Source organism: Staurois parvus, unplaced genomic scaffold (assembly GCF_062004578.1).
Source record: "Staurois parvus isolate SC_StPar_1 unplaced genomic scaffold, SC_StPar_1.0 ptg000635l, whole genome shotgun sequence".
Classification (NCBI taxonomy): Eukaryota; Metazoa; Chordata; class Amphibia; order Anura; family Ranidae; genus Staurois; species Staurois parvus.
The window spans coordinates 5,187,149-5,207,260 of NW_028318431.1; the positions used below are offsets into that span (position 1 = coordinate 5,187,149).

Here is a 20,112-nt window from a genome sequence, read left to right on the forward strand (position 1 = left end):
CTAACACTGCTCTGATCAGGCATGTTATGTTTGCTATATTTTTTATTTACAAATTCCAAGTCCTCACATTAAGGTCTCATTTACACTTGCTTCTAAATGTGACATTTGGCATGCTTTTTTAAAGCACTCTGAATGCCAATCAAAGCACCACTCACTAACTAGAATGGTTACCTTACAGTCCTGTTAACACTGTTGCGTTTGCTTTGCTTCAAAAATTATAACCCGCGTTACTTTCTTGGGGCTTCAAAGCATCTCCAAAGCTGCCATAGAAGTCTATCACAATGCTCGCTGACAGCATCTTGCATTTGAGGGGCATTTATTCAGAGTTAGTTTCACTTTGTTTTGGAGGTATTGGAGTTATGAGATATCTCAGAATGCACTGGTAAAACCAATAAGCAACTGGAAAGACGTCATTAGCAGTCACTTCTGGTTCATATTAATATATTCTGGGAGTGTCTGGTGCAGATGTCATATCTGGTGTGCAGCACACGTGGTGTGCAACATGGGAACGCTATAGCAGAAGGTGTGCGGGGACCGGAGAGAGAGGACTGGCAGACCGGAGCAGGGGAATCGAGCAGATCTGACATATGGTGAGATATAGAGGGAGGTGAGTGGAGACTGGAGAGAGTCAGGACCAAGCGGCAGAGAATCAGTAGGGCTGGGGACTGGAGCAGGAAAAACTAGCAGACATAACATGCAGTGAGCAGCATGGGCGCAATATAGCGAGAGGTGAGAAGATGCCAGAGAGAGAGAGGAGGATCAGCAAACCAGAGGATCACAGAACTGGGTGTAACTACTGAGTGGGGGATCAGCAGAGCTGGAATTTACTACTGAGTGGGGGAGCAGCAAAGCTGGAGGTCCTACAGAGAGGGTGATCTGATGAATGAGTCTACTAATGGGCTGGGGATCTGCTGACTGGGGGTACTAATGAGCTGGAGATCTGCTGAGCGGGGATACTATTGAGCCAGGGTTCTACTGAGCCCCTTTAAAACAAAAAGAAAATCAACACATACGGGGCATTTGCCAAGCTTCATTAAAGCTTAAAAAAATCATCACAGAAGCCTCAAAAAAACATAAAAAATGCACGTGGATGTGGTAGGTGCTTTAATGTGTGTTAAAATTAAAGCAAGTGTAAATGAGCCTAGCATACCAGGCACTGGACACTTTGAAAATGTACGTTTATTTGCAACTTAGCTACCCTGGTGAACTACTCAACAAAAAGAAAAGTAAATAAAAACACAAATATTACTTTAAAAATGTTGGAATTAGAAAGATTAACTAATTAAAAGGATTTAAAATAATCCTTAGGTGGTCTATCTTCATTAAGAAAAACTAGTTTTACCTTTTTTATTTTTTGTTAAAATGATTAGGTAAATCATAGTGAACTATAATTTGCATCTTACTAATTTGGGGGTGGGGAACTGAAGACTGAGGCAATGTCTGGCGAGGATAAGGGGAGAGTATGAAGGAGAATAAAGGGAGTATGGGTTCTGGGGAGAAGAATAGGAGACAGGTCAGGTAACCTTGGTGATCTTTTTTTACGGGTAACCTTGGAATCTCTTTAGAATGTTGTATTCAGCTTCTCTGATGAATTGACTGATGCACGATACTCTGACGTTTTAATTTTTTTGTAGATAACTATTCTTGAAAAAAGACCCACCCTGAAAGTAAAGCTACACATCCTCTTTAACCAGCCAATACCAGCAGCCTTAAGAGCATTAACTTGGAAGCTGCAACTGTCCAACACAAAGGGTGAGTTGTCCGGGAAATAGAGAAAAAATATTTACTACTTAACAAAGTAATGCTCGAGGCTGAATTTAGAGATCATCCTTGTAGCAACAAAGGAGTTAAAATGTGGCTAATATCAGAAAAAGTATTTTTTTCAAGCAACATAACAGTATTGCAACAGTATTGCAGTATTTATTGATGATAAAACCTCTTCTGGTTTTATCACCAATAACATACTAAGATAATGGTAAGGAAAGTGTTTTTTTTCAACCACTTTAAGACCAGGCCAATTTTGACACTTTTTGGGTATATTAAAAAAAAAATCAGTATTTTTTGCTAGAAAATTACTTCGAACCCCAGACACTGTATATTTTTTAAGCAGAGGCCCTAGAGAATAAAATAGTGAATGCTGCAATTTTTTATGTCACCTGGTATTTGCGCAGCGGTTTTTCAAACACAATTTATTTTTGGAAAAATACACTTTAATAAATTCTAATGCACAAAAACACAACACAATACCCACTTTCTTGGTAAAATGTAAAAGATGATGTTATGCCGAGTAAACAGATACCTAACATGTCATGCTTTAAAATTGCGCCCACTCGTGGAATGGCGACAAACTACGATATTTAAAAATTTCCTTAGGATGATGTTTTATTAGTCTTTACAAGCTACCAGTTTAGCGTTACACAGAAGGTCTGGTGCTAGAATTATTTCTCTCACTATAGTGTTTGCGATCATACCTGACACATGTGATGTGAACACCACTTACATATGCACATGTGACCTACGTTTGCATTCGCCTTTGCACTTGAGCATGGGGGGGCAGGGGCACTTTAAAAAGTTTTTTTAATTATTTATGTTATTAAATTTTGTAATAGTTATACTGTCCTTTTAAAAAAAACACCCCTTGTGATAGCAATAGGCAGTGACAAGTACTCTTTCCTCAGAGATTTGGGGTCCATTAAACCCTCTCCTCTGCCCTCGAAAGCTTTGGATCAAACTCGGATGGGTTCGATCCGAATCTTCCCCTTGCCGGTAATAGCTGGTACACAAACTGCTGAAATTATAAGTGACAAAATACTTGTATTTCTGGTTTCATATACCATAGAGATGGTCAGGAACATTCCAGTCTCTGATCAGCTCTATGATAAGCCGGTGGAAACGCCGGATTCACTGCCAAGCTCCTGGTGGGACAGGAGAGCATGGAGAGGGAGCAGAGAGCGTCGGGAGGGGTCCCTCCTGCAGCTTGTAAAAGCAATCCAGCAGCTAGCCACTCGGATCATTTTATCCAGCAGCTAGCCACTCGGATCATTTTTACCAAAAAATCGCCAGCAGATTTAAAAAATACTGGGTTAGTGCCTTTGGAACTGCCAACGTACATCTAGTATATCATTGCAGTCCGGAAGTAGATGAAAGAATTACTAAAGTTACTAAAGGCAATTTTTTTTAAAATTAAAATAACAAACATGTTATGCTTACCTGCAATAGTTTTGCACAGAGCGACCCCAACCTCCTCTTCTAGGGGTCCTCTGCCAGCTGTGTCTGCCCTCATAGCAAGCTACTTGCTATGGGGGTACACATGTGGGCTTGATCCTGATCCAGGCTGTGTGTGTCTCTAGACACACATAGAGGTTTGGCCCTGCCCCTTGTTTCCTGCTCACTGGATTTGATTGACAGTTACAGGAGCCAATGGCCTGTGAGGAGAGGGAGAGAGAGCAGCATTGCTGATCTCAGGCTCAGTGCTGGATCAAGATTAGGCTCAGGCTAGTATGTGGTGGAGGCTGGGAGCTAATCATAGAAGGTTTTTTACCTTAATGTAGAGAATGCATAAAGGTTAAAATAAAACTTTAGCATTTATAACCACTTTAAATAAAAAAAAATAACAAGCTAGAAGACAACTACTTTGTGCAGCATTTTGAAGTGGGAAATTTATATCCAGAGGGAAGCAGGGGTACATTTGTACATGTAACTATCCATTAGGTTTCATGCACACTGAGTGTTTAGCCCCAGTGCAAGAGATCCCAGCATTTAGATGCAGATGGAAGACATGGATTCACCGTCAAGCACCCCTACCTGCAGTCTGTAAAACTCTATGAGAGGCTGAAAGCTGTTGCAGCTGGACAGTGCACTGAGTGTCACTATCTTTAGGGTAGTATACACCCAGAGATGAATTCCCAGAACACATGCAGTCTGCATAACAGACATTGGTCCCCAGTGCATACTACCCTAAATGTTGGTTCCACTTAGTGCATCATCCAGATCTTTAAGCTTCTTATAGAGCTGGCAGCAGGGCAGGATGGTGCACCTGTGTCTTCTACCAAGTGAGCATGAGGTCTTAGCTGGAAGGAAATATCGGCCCATGAGGGTACTCCTGTCCAGAACAGTATGGGAGAGTCTTGCTTATTAGTTACATACTTCGATTACTGCATCCTGATGACCTTATAATTTAGCATAAAGATAATATAAACTTTAATGAAGACTGCAAGACCCTGGGTTTACTTCAATAATACCAGCAGACACCTACATTGTAAAACAGACCCGGCTGTTCAACCTATAGTACTGTAGCACTACCCCCTTAGGAGTTGCTGATGAATTGTATCCCCCTATAGTCCTGCACAGCCTGGCATCACACTTTTCCACAGAAGCTTGCATTCAGGGTCAAAAATCAGTCATTGAGCTTTGGTTTTATTTGTTCATTAAGGGTATTTAAACTAACATAGGGTTAGGGATGTACAGGATGCCCAAGCTTACCGATAGCTAAGGACAATGTCCTGGAAAAATTTACAAGCCTTCTCTACAGCATGGTCTTTATTGGAGAGCTAGTTAGCGTCTCCTTAGTGTACCACCCCAGACCCTAGATGAACTCTTCACCCAGCAATCTGGAGGTATCCCTGAGCAGGGGATCCAGCTCCTGTCCCTTTAAAGCGGCAAACAGCCACAAGTAGGGGGCTGATATGGTTTCCCACCAGAGTGCTCATATCACCTATCTGCCCAGGGGGTGTAGGTGTACTCACTCAGATCCTCTTCTGTACCACTTGTGGGTTGCTGCTGCTACCAGGCCTATCAGCTGGGCTGCTCCTTCCCTGTCATACAAATGGTCCTCTCTCAGGGGGCCAGTGAGTTCGTAGCTTTCTCCCTTTCCAGCTCCAGACCTACAGGTGGGCCCCATCCCACTGGGCCTCCTTGCAGCCTCCTTCCTCACAGCCTAACATCTTCCTCTCTCCTTCTTCCACTCGACTTCCCTCTCACTGGACAGGCTCACTTATATTTAAGGGCTATTCTGACCCCTTACCAAGCCTCCTATTGGGGATTGGTCAAAGTCCCTTAAATATGCAGATCAGCCACTCCTTACATCCGTCCATTGCTTCTAGAACTTTCTCCAAAGTTCTAGGCAGGGGAATGTCTCAGAGGGCTGAGTCTGCAGAGCCTTCCAGCTCCTTACTGAAATTTGACCACTCTCACTATTACACCTAGGCTGATATTCCACCCCTGTCTAACCATTAGGATATAGCTCTCCCTAACTGACTAGGAGGGTGCTACAGTAAAAATAACTGCTATTGTCAGTGTTATTTCAGCATAATATTTTCCTTGTCTAACTTTCTTTTTTTGTTTTGTTCTTTGGGTTCTTGTCACAGCTCGCATGGAATATTTAACACAAGTGTCTTTGAACAAGGCCCGGTCTGTCCTTGAAAGGGAGATAGCACTGCATTGTGATGCTCTGCTTTCCCAAGAGCAAACACTACAGCGCCTAAGAGACAACAAGAGTAAGTATTGTAGCTTGAACTAACCTCAGAAGTGCTGGAAGACTAAAAGATAACAGGTAGCATCAGATAATACAAAATGATGTACACCAAGAGGACTCACTTGTAACTTGAAGGCAAAGAATTTGGATTTCTGTCCATCCAGTCCTGGGATTTAGACAGCTCTGAAACACACAGCACAACCCTTTGTAGCAGAGCAGAAGTCCTTTTTTTTCTTTCCTGTAGTTATTGAACACTTACAGGTCTGGTCCCTCCCACAGCCGGTTACTGGGAAATGAAAAAAAAAACAGCAGCTTGATGAGCTCATCTCTGTGTCATTCCTCCTATCATCATGTTCCTTGTTAGTACATGAGCACTGCAGCACAACTAACTGGCTATTTGTGCTGCTTCTGCCAGTCTGAGCTCTGTTGTACAAGGACAGCAAAAAGCTGGTATCAGGTCAAATTCAGGTACTAGTGAATTAGCGAATACAGAGCTGCATTAATTTGTGTATTTTATTCCTGTGTGGAGTTCAACATTAACCTCTTAAGGCCTGCTGCATGCATATGTGTGGCAGCACAGTGGTGGGCTTGAATCTTTAATGTTGGGGTACCACATATTATGCACAGCCAGAGATTCTGTTTTATGGTGGGAGTATGCTCACTTGGTGCTCCCAGTTCAGTAACTGATCACCAACAGCTTTGGGTCACTGTTTATGACCCCAGAACCAGGAATGTACTCCTTACCATATGGTCACTGTGACAGCTGATCACAGAGATCACATGACCGGTAAGCCTGCTTCCAACTCCCAACGGAAGCAGGTTCCCACTGGCTAGAAAGGGTTAAAAAATAGGAAACTAAAATAAAAGCATCACCATATACCATATATAGTCAGATTGGTCAACTTAACAAGACTTTGATGAGGCCTGTGACTTAACAGATAAACAAGTAAAAGTTGGATGTTTGCCAGTTGAACCACAGTTCTGGTTCAGAAAAAAATAACCTGGTTGGTATTTTCCCAAACTTTACTAGGCCTTAATATTATGAGCAGACCAGAATGATACAAAACACTTAATGACATAAAGGGTAACTCCACTGCTTACTGTTATTTGGGTATAGATTTTTAGCACTACCCCCTTGAGAGCCGCTAAGTTTTTGGGTCCCCCTAAGCCCTGTACAGTCAGGCAACACAAATTTTCCACACTAAATCACCTATTCGTTTATTGTATCTTTTGTGGTAAGTACTGGGCTCCTGGCACCCCTCTCCCAGGTGTATTTATTTGTATTTTACTTATAACTTGAAAATGATGCCTAATGTCATCTTGAGAGAGATGAGAACGCTAGATGAAGAGTGATATTCAGTATGAAATGTGTTAGATCTGTGCTTGATGTGTTTTTGGTGCTATGTGTATAAATGTTAAAACTTTGGGGAATTAATCATTATCTTAGGTGTCCTAGACTTGGATTATATATCACACTATATACTCCAGTTTACTATGGTTGATTTTTCAGTTAGTGTTTTTCTTGGCTTGTATAATGGCAAGACTGGAGTGTTCTTGTTCCCTGACTGGTTTGTCAATGAAAACGCATTAATATGGATCCCAGCCTGGAAAAAGTGACACAATGGGATATAGCTCTTCCTACCATAGCAAACTACACTATTTACCAATTCTTTGTAGGGCTTAGGACATCTTGAGCATAGTGTTGTGTTCCTTGATGGAATAATTTGTGCTTAAGAACCATAGATTCTCATTGTTTCTTTATGGATCCTTAGATGCAGGAAGATGTATGCGGAATGTATTGTCCTACTATCACAAGCACAGCCAAGTTAGCCTCTTAAAAGAAGACTATTTTGTGCTTGTGCCTCTGGTCCAGGTTGTGATGACCATATCTAATCCCAGCACCTCACTGGATTCAATGACTACATTACTGGTGGAGCAGTATATTGCTTTCATGGATTTACGACCAACTGTTATGTATCAGAATCAGAAAAATGAGGTAACTATCAATTTGAATTATATCAGACCTGTTGTGCAGAGAGAAGCACTGCTAGATACTGTACAATTCTATAATTTCTGAACCCTCAACACTGAATTTAGGCAGATATGTTCTTTCATACTGAGTACCATCTTTGCTCTAAAGCAATATACACAGGTGTATGAGTAGGAGGTTGGATCATCAACCACATGCATTGGAATGAAAAAGTTGTTCCACAAAGGAACAAAAGACAAAAGGCAATAATCTATTTCAGAAGCCCCATAGGAAGACATTTAAATCTGGTAAATTATAAGAACGTTAACAAAGTTGCGCTGTTTTCTGAGTAGGTATCTGATTACTGAAATTTACATTTTCATGTGTGCTGGTCTCCTGAGTTCCCTCCTGAAACTCTCATTAGTTCCCCCCTTTGACCTCGTCTATCCATTACAAGATACAGTAGTGAGGTGCAAGCCAGCAGGAAGAACCAATGAGAGTTGTTAGGGACCCAAGAATTCAACACTCCCGGAAGTGTTGGCTTCAGTGTTGACCTCAGCAGAAGATTTTTGTCATGTACCTAGTTCAGGGCTTAAAATTTCAAGTCCTGAGCTACTAGCCAGGCCTTAGAGTTATTCGCCACCAACAAACACACACAAACAGAGACACCTGTACACACACACAGACATGTATATACACACACACACACACACACACACACACAGAAACATGTACACACACGCACAGAGACACATGTACACACACACACAGACACATGTATACACACACAGGCAGATACAGACACGCATACACACAGATACATGTACATGCACAGACACATGTACATACATAAACAGACACATGTACATACATACACATGTACACACAGACACATGTACGTACATACACACACACATGTACGTGCACACACACAGACACATGTACACAAACACATACATGTACATACACGCAGAGACATGTACAGATACAAACATGTACATACACACAGACACATGTACAATTGTACATACATACACAGGCACACACAAACACACACACACATGTACACGCACACACACACACCACCCCCCCCCCCCCATAAAAAGTTGCAGTACTTCGTTGTTCACTCACAGATCCGGGTACTACACTCTAGGGCAGTGATGGCGAACCTTTTTGAGCCCCGAGTGCCCAAACTGCAACCCAAAACCAACTTATTTCTTTCAAAGTGCCAACACTGCAATGAAACCTGAATATCGAGCTTTTGGTTTAGAAAAAACAACTCGTACAGTAGTGCAAACTAATTAACAGTACAGGGATGACCAGAGACTGCGGACAGTACAGGGATGACCAGAGACTGCGGACACAGTACAGGGATGACCAGAGACTGCGGACAGTACAGGGATGACCAGAGACTGCGGACACAGTACAGGGATGACCAGAGACTGCAGACACAGTACAGGGATGACCAGAGACTGCGGACACAGTACAGGGATGACCAGAGACTGCGGACACAGTACAGGGATGACCAGAGACTGCGGACACAGTACAGGGATGACCAGAGACTGCGGACACAGTACAGGAGATGACCAGAGACTGCGGACATAGTACAGGAGATGACCAGAGACTGCGGACACGGTACAGGGATGACCAGAGACTGCAGACACAGTACAGGGATGACCAGAGACTGCAGACATAGTACAGGGGATGACCAGAGACTGCAGACACAGTACAGGGATGGCCAGAGACTGCGGACACAGTACAGGGATGACCAGAGACTGCGGACACAGTACAGGGATGACCAGAGACTGCGGACACAGTACAGGGATGACCAGAGACGGCGGACACAGTACAGGGATGACCAGAGACTGCGGACACAGTACAGGGATGACCAGAGACTGCGGACACAGTACAGGAGATGACCAGAGACTGTGGACACAGTACAGGAGATGACCAGAGACTGCAGACACAGTACAGGAGATGACCAGAGACTGCGGACACAGTACAGGGGATGACCAGAGACTGCAGACAGTACAGGAGATGACCAGAGACTGCGGACACAGTACAGGAGATGACCAGAGACTGTGGACACAGTACAGGAGATGACCAGAGACTGCAGACACAGTACAGGAGATGACCAGAGACTGCGGACACAGTACAGGGGATGACCAGAGACTGCAGACACAGTACAGGAGATGACCAGAGACTGCGGACACAGTACAGGAGATGACCAGAGACTGCGGACAGTACAGGGGATGACCAGAGACAGCGGACAGTACAGGGATGACCAGAGACTGCGGACACAGTACAGGAATGACCAGAGACTGCTTACAGTACAGGGATGACCAGAGACTGCGGACAGTACAGGGATGACCAGAGACTGCGGACACAGTACAGGAGATGACCAGAGACTGCGGAAAGCACAGGGATGACCAGAGACTGCGGACAGTACAGATGACTGCTGACCTTTGGGGAGGGAGGGGGAGCGGGTACCTGAATTTGACAGGTACCCGCTCTTACTTCGGCAGAGTTTTTTTTTTATCTTACCTGTTCCTTTATCCAGCCGCGCGCTGTCTTCCCGGCTTCTGTAGTGTGGGCGCTCGTCGGACAGCCGGATGCCCAGTGCGCATGCGCGAGAAGCGCTGCGCTTTGTGATTGGTCCGGCGGCTTCTGGGATCTGTCATGTGTCCCAGGTACCGCCTTACCATTCACAAAGAGCACTGCTTCTTGCGCATGCGCACTTGGGACGCACACTACAGAAGCCGGGAAGACAGCGCGCCGCTGGATAGAGGGACAGGTACGGTCCCACTGCAGAGCTGAGCGGCCGGCCCGGTATTCTGAGACGGCGGCGGTGGAAATACCGGACCGGCCGCTCTATATTCCCTCCATAAGACGCACTGACATTTTCCCCCCTTTTTTGGGGGAAAAAAAGTGCGTCTTATGGAGCGAAAAATACAGTATTCTCCTGGCATGCCCACAGATAAGGCTCGGCGTGCCGGCTGTGGCACGCGTGCCATGGGTTCGCCATCACTGCTCTAGGGGGAGGCAGAGAGCACAGCACACACTCCTTGCTTTGCTTTCACTGCTCTCAGCTATTGAGCAGTCTGACGGCTCCCAGTGCCAATGACAGATCCGGCCTGAGCTCCGAGCCTGCTCAGCAAGATGGCCCTGGGGGACATACTCACCCCCACCATAATTTCCACTCGCCTGCTCGCCAAATTTCAAGCCCTGACCTAGTTGAACCAAGTTGACAAGTGGGCTTTCTGTACACCTCCTGTCCTGTTTTCCCTGGAATTACAGGGTATACAGGGCACAGCGTGGCATGGGTGCTTGTAGAAGATCCTGGCCAGTAGATGCTCTGGGTAATGCAGGAGTGCAGAAAGCAAAGGCAGAGTCAGGGGCGAGGCCAAAGTCAGTATCAGATGAGCGAAGTAGGTACCAAATCAGCAGACAGAAGACAAGGTCATATCCCAAGCTGGAGTCAGTAATAAAATAGCATAAAGCAGAGTCAAGACAAAGCCAGGTTAGATCACAGATGTAAGCACAACACTTGGTCACGGGTCACAGAAGCTGATGACCACTCAGTTATCTTCTGAATTCCTGTACAGCTTTAAATAGGTCACCAGGCACCAAAATGTCAGCCCCTAATGTGCATAATCATCCTCACTCCTGCACATGTGCATTTTCATGAATGTGCTCACATTGATGCATGTATAGCTCTCACTAAGCGAATGCACAAACTGTGTTATGCACACATTCTCCTGAATATTTCTCAGCATCAGAGTGAAATGTAGCAGTGCATTTACATACAGTACTTTTACAGGAATGACTTAATTTAAACACGTTACTATAGTGTCAGGGTTGCTTTAACTACAATTTAAAGAAATAATCTATTTTAAAGAGAACACAGTGCCTTATGTACACTACTAAGAAAAGTAAAGTGCTGACTGTGCTGACTGCACATTATCTGTTTGTTCAAAAGAAATAATGTCAAATTCAATCTATATACTACAAATGTGTAATTCGATTAAACTAATGAAATCTTTTATCAATTCCCTCAGAGACTGTTTTGGTGGTACAGCAATGATTTACCAATTTCTTCACTGCCAGCTGGCACAGACTAATTGCAGAGCTAATCTAGTAGTAGAAAGCATACTGGCAAAACCCAATTCATAATCCCTGGTTCAATATTTAATGAAGTGTCATAATTAGAGATGAGCGAATTATTCAAAAATTCGATTCGACTGATTCGGCGAATTCGTGAAAAAATTTAGATTCGAGTCGAATATATTCGCCGCGAATTTAACTTATAAAAGGGTGTTTCTAGGCTTCAGAGAGCCTTTATATTAGTGCAGAACACTGTACCTTTAATTTAAATGCCCTTGGAGTCTGCTGGGGAAGAGAAATAATACTGACAGTCAGTATGACATGCAGATGAGTGCCGTCGATCTTAGAATCACCGCACACTTCACTCATTTGGGCAGTCACGGCGCCAAAACCAGAGTGTGGAGCCACAGTGTGGCGGTGGAGGCAGCAGCAATGGGAGGCCATACAGCACCCTATGACAAAAATGGAAACCACCAGCAGTGTGAGGAGACCTGAAAGTGGCACATGGCAGAGTGTGGCGATGGAGACAGCAGCAATGGGAGGCCGTACAGGGACCCATGACACACTCTGGACCTGGCAGCAGCATGAGGAGGCGGTACAGGGGCCCATGACAGATTACGGGCCTGGCAGCAGCATGAGGAGTCGGTACGGGGGACCATGGCAGATTACGGGCCTGGCAGCAGCAATGGGAGGCCGTACAGGGACCCATGACACACTCTGGACCTGGCAGCAGCATGAGGAGGCGGTACAGGGGCCCATGACAGATTACGGGCCTGGCAGCAGCATGAGGAGTCGGTACGGGGGCCCATGACACACTCTGGACCTGGCAGCAGCATGAGGAGGCGGTACAGGGGCGCATGACAGATTACGGGCCTGGCAGCAGCATGAGGAGTCGGTACGGGGGCCCATGACACACTCTGGACCTGGCAGCAGCATGAGGAGGCGGTACAGGGGCGCATGACAGATTACGAGCCTGGCAGCAGCAACTTGGTCAGGAGGACGTTCAGCTTCTGCACCGTCGGGTGCGTGCTCGCAAACTGTTGTCTCTTGGAAACGGATTCCAAGAAAGACTGCTGACGGAATCCGTGAAGAGGAGTAGCAGGAGAAGGAGCATCTGAACGAGCGGAATATGCCAACAAGCGACAACAGGGGCCCATGACAGATTACGGGCCTGGCAGCAGCATGAGGAGTCGGTACGGGGGCCCATGGCAGATTACGGGCCTGGCAGCAGCAATGGGAGGCCCGTAATCTGCCAGCACCCTATGACAAAAAATGGAACACACCAGCAGTGTGTGAGGAGACCTGAAAGTGGCACATGGCAGAGTGTGGCGATGGAGACAGCAGCAATGGGAGGCCGTACAGGGACCCATGAGAGACTCTGGACCTGGCAGCAGCATGAGGAGGCGGTACAGGGGCCCATGGCAGATTAGGGGCCTGGCAGCAGCTATGGGAGGCCCGTAATCTGCCAGCACCCTATGACAAAAAATGGAACACACCAGCAGTGTGAGGAGACCTGAAAGTGGCACATGGCAGAGTGTGGCGATGGAGACAGCAGCAATGGGAGGCCGTAAAGGGACCCATGAGAGACTGTGGACCTGGCAGCAGCATGAGGAGGCGGTACTGGGGCCCATGGCAGATTAGGGGCCTGGCAGCAGCTATGGGAGGCCCGTAATCTGCCAGCACCCTATGACAAATAATGGAACACACCAGCAGTGTGAGGAGACCTGAAAGTGGCACATGGCATGAGACACTGTGGACCTGGCAGCAGCATGAGGAGGCGGTACAGGGGCCCATGGCAGATTAGGGGCCTGGCAGCAGCTATGGGAGGCCCGTAATCTAACAGCACCCTATGACAAAAAATGGAACACACCAGCAGTGTGAGGAGACCTGAAAGTGGCACATGGCAGAGTGTGGCGATGGAGACAGCAGCAATGGGAGGCCGTACAGGGACCCATGAGAGACTCTGGACCTGGCAGCAGCATGAGGAGGCGGTATAGGGGCCCATGGCAGATTAGGGACCTGGCAGCAGCTATGGGAGGCCCGTAATCTAACAGCACCCTATGACAAAAAATGGAACACACCAGCAGTGTGAGGAGACCTGAAAGTGGCACATGGCATGAGACACTGTGGACCTGGCAGCAGCATGAGGAGGCGGTACAGGGGCCCATGGCAGATTAGGGGCCTGGCAGCAGCTATAGGAGGCTCGTAATCTGCCAGCACCCTATGACAAAAAATGGAACACACCAGCAGTGTGAGGAGACCTGAAAGTGGCACATGGCAGAGTGTGGCGATGGAGACAGCAGCAATGGGAGGCCGTACAGGGACCCATGAGAGACTCTGGACCTGGCAGCAGCATGAGGAGGCGGTATAGGGGCCCATGGCAGATTAGGGGCCTGGCAGCAGCTATGGGAGGCCCGTAATCTGCCAGCACCCTATGACAAAAAATGGAACACACCAGCAGTGTGAGGAGACCTGAAAGTGGCACATGTTTGGGGCATGATTCATGGCGGATTTAGTCAGTTGTGTCAGGAACTGGTGGTTTGAAATCCAGACTAATCCACGCCTGATTCATTTTCACAAACGTGAGTCTCTCCACACTTTGGGTGGACAGTCGTGTCCTCCGCGGAGTTACAATACCTCCTGCCGCACTAAACACACGCTCCGATGCCACGCTACTGGCCGGGCATGACAGCCTTTCAAGGGCAAATTCAGCTAGTTGGGGCCAAAGGTCAAGTTTCGTTGCCCAGTAGTCAAGGGGATTGTCTACCTCGGTTGGCAGGGTGCTGTCCAAGTAGGCCCAAGCCTGTTGTTTGAGGTCCTGCTCCAGGTCCACCTGATGCTGCTGCTGCTGCGGCTGGTTAGTAGTTTCCTCACTGCGCTGGTGAAGAAAGCTACTCATCATCGACTGCAGACTGAGGCAGCCGCTGCTGGTGGAGCTGCCACTGCTCCTACCACCCCACCCCTCCCCTGCTGCCATGGCAGCGGAACGCGAGCGCACAGGGCCCACAGTGTCTGAGGATGGACGTTGGCGCACAAAGGCAGAGACCAACTGACTACATAGGTGGTTTTTATAGTACGTTATTTTGGCCTCCCTCTCAGCAGGTGTGAAAAAGGCCACCATTTTTGAACGGTAGCGAGGGTCCAACAAGGTGGCCAAAAGTCATCCCTCTGTCTGATGGTTATTATTCGGCTGTCGCTACGCAAGCAACCGAGCATGCTATGGGCCATTTGTGCCAAGGAATGCGAGGGACTCCCTGCCTCCATCTCCACAGCATACTGCCACGGTGCGTCTGGGTCCTCTGTCTCCTCCTCCTCCTCCTCTACCAGATGCTCCTGCTCCTCCACTCCTGTCCGCTGAGTGGAAAAACCACCCATTTCACTCAATAATTCCTGAGCACCAATGTCCTCCTCTACCTCCTCCTCTTCTTCCTGTCCTGCCCCCACAGGGGTCATGTGGCGTTGAGATCTGTGCGCCACGTCTACCGCACCCTGACCAGCCATTGTTAACAGCATTTGTTCCAGGACGTGCAACAGAGGAATGACGTCGTTCATCCCATAGTCCTGCCGACTCACGAATAGCGTGGCCTCCTCAAAGGGCCTGAGCAAGCGGCAGGTGTCACGCATGAGCTGCCAATGGCTGACATCGAAGTTACACAGGGGAGTACCTTTATCCGCTTGTAACATCAGGAAATCGGTGATGGCCTTTCGCTGTTCGTAAAGGCGGTCTAACATGTGTAGGGTTGAATTCCACCTTGTTGCAACGTCGCAGATCAGGCGATGCTGTGGAATTCCGTTCTGCCGCTGCAGCTCAAGGAGGGTGTGCTTTGCGGTGTAGGAATGGCTGAAATGCATGCAAAGTTTACGTGACATTTTAAGGATGTCTTGCAGTGGGATGGTGGATTTTAGGAACCGCTTGACAACCAGATTGAACACGTGAGCCATGCATGGCGCATGGCACAACCTTCCTTGACGCAGAGCAGACACCATGTTCTTTCCGTTGTCGGTCAACATGGTTCCGATTTTCAGTTTGCGTGGAGACAGCCATCTGTCGATTTCTCTGTTCATTACACTGAGAAGTTCCTCCCCTGTGTGACTACGTTCGCCAAGGCATACCAGGTGCAGCACAGCGTGACACCGTTGCGCCCTGCACATGTGATATGCCGGTCGGGTAATGGGACTTGGCACGGGGGTGGCGGCTGAGGACACGGCGGAAGAAGAGGTGGTAGAGGCGGACATCTTTGCCGGACCAAGGACGTGCAAACGTGGAGGCAAAAGCGGCGTGACCTGTCCAAGTTGCTGGTGCGGCTGTGACGGCACCACGTTCACCCAGTGGGCCGTAAATGACATGTACTGTCCCTGACCGTAGTTACAGCTCCACACGTCGGCGCTGCCGTGCACTTTGGCAGAGACCGACATGCTCAAAGACTGGCCCACCATCTCTTTTTCATGTGAATGCAGGGCTGGCACTGCCTTTTTGGCGAAGAAATGACGGCTTGGCACTCTCCACCGCGGCGCGGCACAAGCCATCATTTCTCGGAAAGGTGCTGAGTCCACCACTTGGAAAGGGAGGGACTGCAGCACCAGCAACTTGGACAGGAGGACGTTCAGCTTTTGCACCGTCGGGTGCGTGCTCGCAAACTGTTGTCTCTTGGAAACGGATTCCAAGAAAGACTGCTGACGGAATCCGTGAAGAGGAGTAGCAGAAGAAGGAGCATCAGAACGAGCGGAAGATGCCAACGAGCGACAACTCCCCTCAGCAGAGGTGTTGGAGCCTTGACTGGCTGATAGAGGGCGATTGACGTCGGGTGACGGAGCAAGTAACGGAGCGGGTGATGGAGCGGGGGCTGGGGCAGGCAGAACCGCCGTATCTTTATCACGGTTTTCCCAGGCCACCAAATGGCAATGCTGCATATGCTGACGCAACGCTGTAGTCCCAACATGGGCCCCCTGGCCACGCTTGACTTTCTGGCCACATAGTCGACATACGGCTACGTTTACTTCCTCGGGCGGCTTGACAAAAAATTGCCACACCGCCGAGTAGGAAACTTTGCCCCCGATACTCCTCACTGGCTGACTGCTGCTTCCTCCATGCACACCGGCACCACTACTGGCCGTGGTGGTAGGCTGCAGTGGAGCTGGTGCTGTACTCCGTGGCCGTTTGCCTCCACTGACACTGCTGCGACCCTGCTGCCTCCTGGGCAACCCACCGACTGTTTTGCTCGCTGCCAAGCTGCCACCCTCTTCTCCTGATGATGCGGAAGCAATAGCCTGATGACGACGAGGCTGCCAAGTGCGATCAGCCTCATCATCATCAATTAGGGTCTCCGCCTCACTACTAGCCCCCTCGGCTGCGTGTGGGTCAGGAGACAGACCTGTCTCTAGACCGGCTACCGAGCCACTTTCCTCGCCACTACTTCTTCGCCTGGCTGCTGAAGAGGCGGATGTCTCCCCCCGTTCCTGAGCACCCTCTGTTAGCTCTTCCTCACTGTACAGTGGGGCTGAGCCCACAGCATGCGATACTTCGCTTGGTGAGGGAACACCAAAGGACAGGGGCAGGTAGAGGACACGTGATTTCAGTGGGCTTGCTCCCGGGCCATGCCAACTAACGGTTGTGTCTGACGTACCCACCGACCGTTGGCTGTAGGTGTCAGAGGTGACCTGGGAAGAGGAAGACGACCGAGCCAACCAATCGATGACGGCAGGGTTGTCGGTGGAGACACAACCGCTGGATGACACCGGGAGCACTGGCCTCTGGCTGCGACTAGTGCTGCCTCGACCCCTTCCTCTGCTGCCACGTCTGCTCGCTCCTAAAACATTGCCTCCTCTGCCACTCCTCTGCATGTTGTCTGACATACTCTTTAATTCAACGATTATGTGTCCCTGAGTAACAATTCTGTGTCTGTCCCTGAGTAACAATTCTGTGTCCCTCAGTAACAATTCTGTGTCCCTGAGTAACAATTCTGTGTCCCTCAGTAACAATTCTGTGTCCCTCAGTAACAATTCTGTGTCTGTCCCTGAGTAACAATTCTGTGTCCCTCAGTAACAATTCTGTGTCCCTCAGTAACAATTCTGTGTCTGTCCCTGAGTAACAATTCTGTGTCTGTCGCTGAGTAACAATTCTGTGTCCCTCAGTAACAATTCTGTGTCCCTCAGTAACAATTCTGTGTCTGTCCCTGAGTAACAATTCTGTGTCTGTCGCTGAGTAACAATTCTGTGTCCCTCAGTAACAATTCTGTGTCCCTCAGTAACAATTCTGTGTCCCTCAGTAACAATTCTGTGTCTGTCCCTGAGTAACAATTCTGTGTCTGTCCCTGAGTAACAATTCTGTGTCCCTCAGTAACAATTCTGTGTCCCTCAGTAACAATTCTGTGTCCCTCAGTAACAATTCTGTGTCTGTCCCTCAGTAACAATTCTGTGTCCCTCAGTAACAATTCTGTGTCCCTCAGTAACAATTCTGTGTCTGTCCCTGAGTAACAATTCTGTGTCTGTCGCTGAGTAACAATTCTGTGTCCCTCAGTAACAATTCTGTGTCCCTCAGTAACAATTCTGTGTCTGTCCCTGAGTAACAATTCTGTGTCTATCGCTGAGTAACAATTCTGTGTCCCTCAGTAACAATTCTGTATCCCTCAGTAACAATTCTGTGTCTGTCCCTGAGTAACAATCCTGTGTCTGTCCCTGAGTAACAATTCTGTGTCCCTCAGTAACAATTCTGTGTCCCTCAGTAACAATTCTGTGTCCCTGAGTAACAATTCTGTGTCCCTCAGCAACAATTCTGTGTCCCTCAGTAACAATTCTGTGTCCCTCAGTAACAATTCTGTGTCTGTCCCTGAGTAACAATTCTGTGTCTGTCCCTGAGTAACAATTCTGTGTCTGTCCCTGAGTAACAATTCTGTGTCTCTCAGTAACAATTCTGTGTCCCTCAGTAACAATTCTGTGTCCCTCAGTAACAATTCTGTGTCCCTCAGTAACAATTCTGTGTCTGTCCCTGAGTAACAATTCTGTGTCCCTCAGTAACAATTCTGTGTCCCTCAGTAACAATTCTGTGTCTGTCCCTGAGTAACAATTCTGTGTCTGTCCCTGAGTAACAATTCTGTGTCCCTCAGTAACAATTCTGTGTCCCTCAGTAACAATTCTGTGTCTGTCCCTGAGTAACAAATCTGTGTCTGTCGCTGAGTAACAATTCTGTGTCCCTCAGTAACAATTCTGTGTCCCTCAGTAACAATTCTGTGTCCCTCAGTAACAATTCTGTGTCTGTCCCTGAGTAACAATTCTGTGTCTGTCCCTGAGTAACAATTCTGTGTCCCTCAGTAACAATTCTGTGTCCCTCAGTAACAATTATGTGTCCCTCAGTAACAATTCTGTGTCCCTGAGTAACAATTCTGTGTCCCTCAGTAACAATTCTGTGTCCCTCAGTAACAATTCTGTGTCTGTCCCTCAGTAACAATTCTGTGTCTGTCCCTGAGTAACAATTCTGTGTCCCTAAGTAACGTTTCTGTGGCCCTAAGTAACGGTTCTATGGCCCTCAGTAACAAATCTGTGTCCCTCAGTAACAATTCTGTGTCCCTCAGTAACAATTCTGTGTCCCCCAGTAACAATTCTGTGTCTGTCCCTGAGTAACAATTCTGTGTCTGTCCCTGAGTAACAATTCTGTGTCTGTCCCTGAGTAACAATTCTGTGTCCCTCAGTAACAATTCTGTGTCCCTCAGTAACAATTCTGTGTCCCTGAGTAACAATTCTGTGTCCCTGAGTAACAATTCTGTGTCCCTCAGTAACAATTCTGTGTCCCTCAGTAACAATTCTGTGTCTGTCCCTGAGTAACAATTCTGTGTCTGTCGCTGAGTAACAATTCTGTGTCCCTCAGTAACAATTCTGTGTCCCTCAGTAACAATTCTGTGTCTGTCCCTGAGTAACAATTCTGTGTCTGTCGCTGAGTAACAATTCTGTGTCCCTCAGTAACAATTATGTGTCCCTCAGTAACAATTCTGTGTCCCTCAGCAACAATTCTGTGTCTGTCCCTGAGTAACAATTCTGTGTCTGTCCCTGAGTAACAATTCTGTGTCCCTCAGTAACAATTCTGTGTCCCTCAGTAACAATTCTGTGTCTGTCCCTGAGTAACAATTCTGTGTCCCTAAGTAACATTTCTGTGGCCCTAAGTAACGGTTCTGTGGCCCTCAGTAACAAATCTGTGTCCCTCAGTAACAATTCTGTGTCTGTCCCTAAGTAACAATTCTGTGGCACTAAGTAACGTTTCTGTGGCCCTAAGTAACGTTTCTGTGGCCCTAAGTAACGATTCTGTGGCCCTAAGTAACGTTTCTGTAGCCCTAAGTAACGTTTCTGTGGCCCTAAGTAACGTTTCTGTGGCCCTAAGTAACGGTTCTGTGTCCCTCAGTAACAATTCTGTATCCCTCAGTAACAATTCTGTGTCTGTCCCTGAGTAACAATTCTGTGTCCCTCAGTAACAATTCTGTGTCTGTCCCTGAGTAACAATTCTGTGTCCCTAAGTAACGTTTCTGTGGCCCTAAGTAACGGTTCTGTGGCCCTCAGTAACAAATCTGTGTCCCTCAGT

At 47.5% G+C, this 20,112-nt stretch overlaps 1 protein-coding gene across 1 annotated transcript in view; it reads left to right on the plus strand.

The window, feature by feature from the left end:
* The window catches only part of LOC149449199 (uncharacterized), a 109,335-nt gene that overhangs the window by 12,539 nt on the left and 76,684 nt on the right, over window positions 1–20,112 (plus strand). Inside the window, exons 5-7 of the mRNA XM_089693692.1 lie at window positions 1,635–1,752; window positions 5,367–5,495; window positions 7,246–7,469. Of these exons, the coding sequence (XP_089549818.1) occupies window positions 1,635–1,752; window positions 5,367–5,495; window positions 7,246–7,469 (471 nt within the window). The remainder of the gene's footprint in view (window positions 1–1,634; window positions 1,753–5,366; window positions 5,496–7,245; window positions 7,470–20,112) is intronic.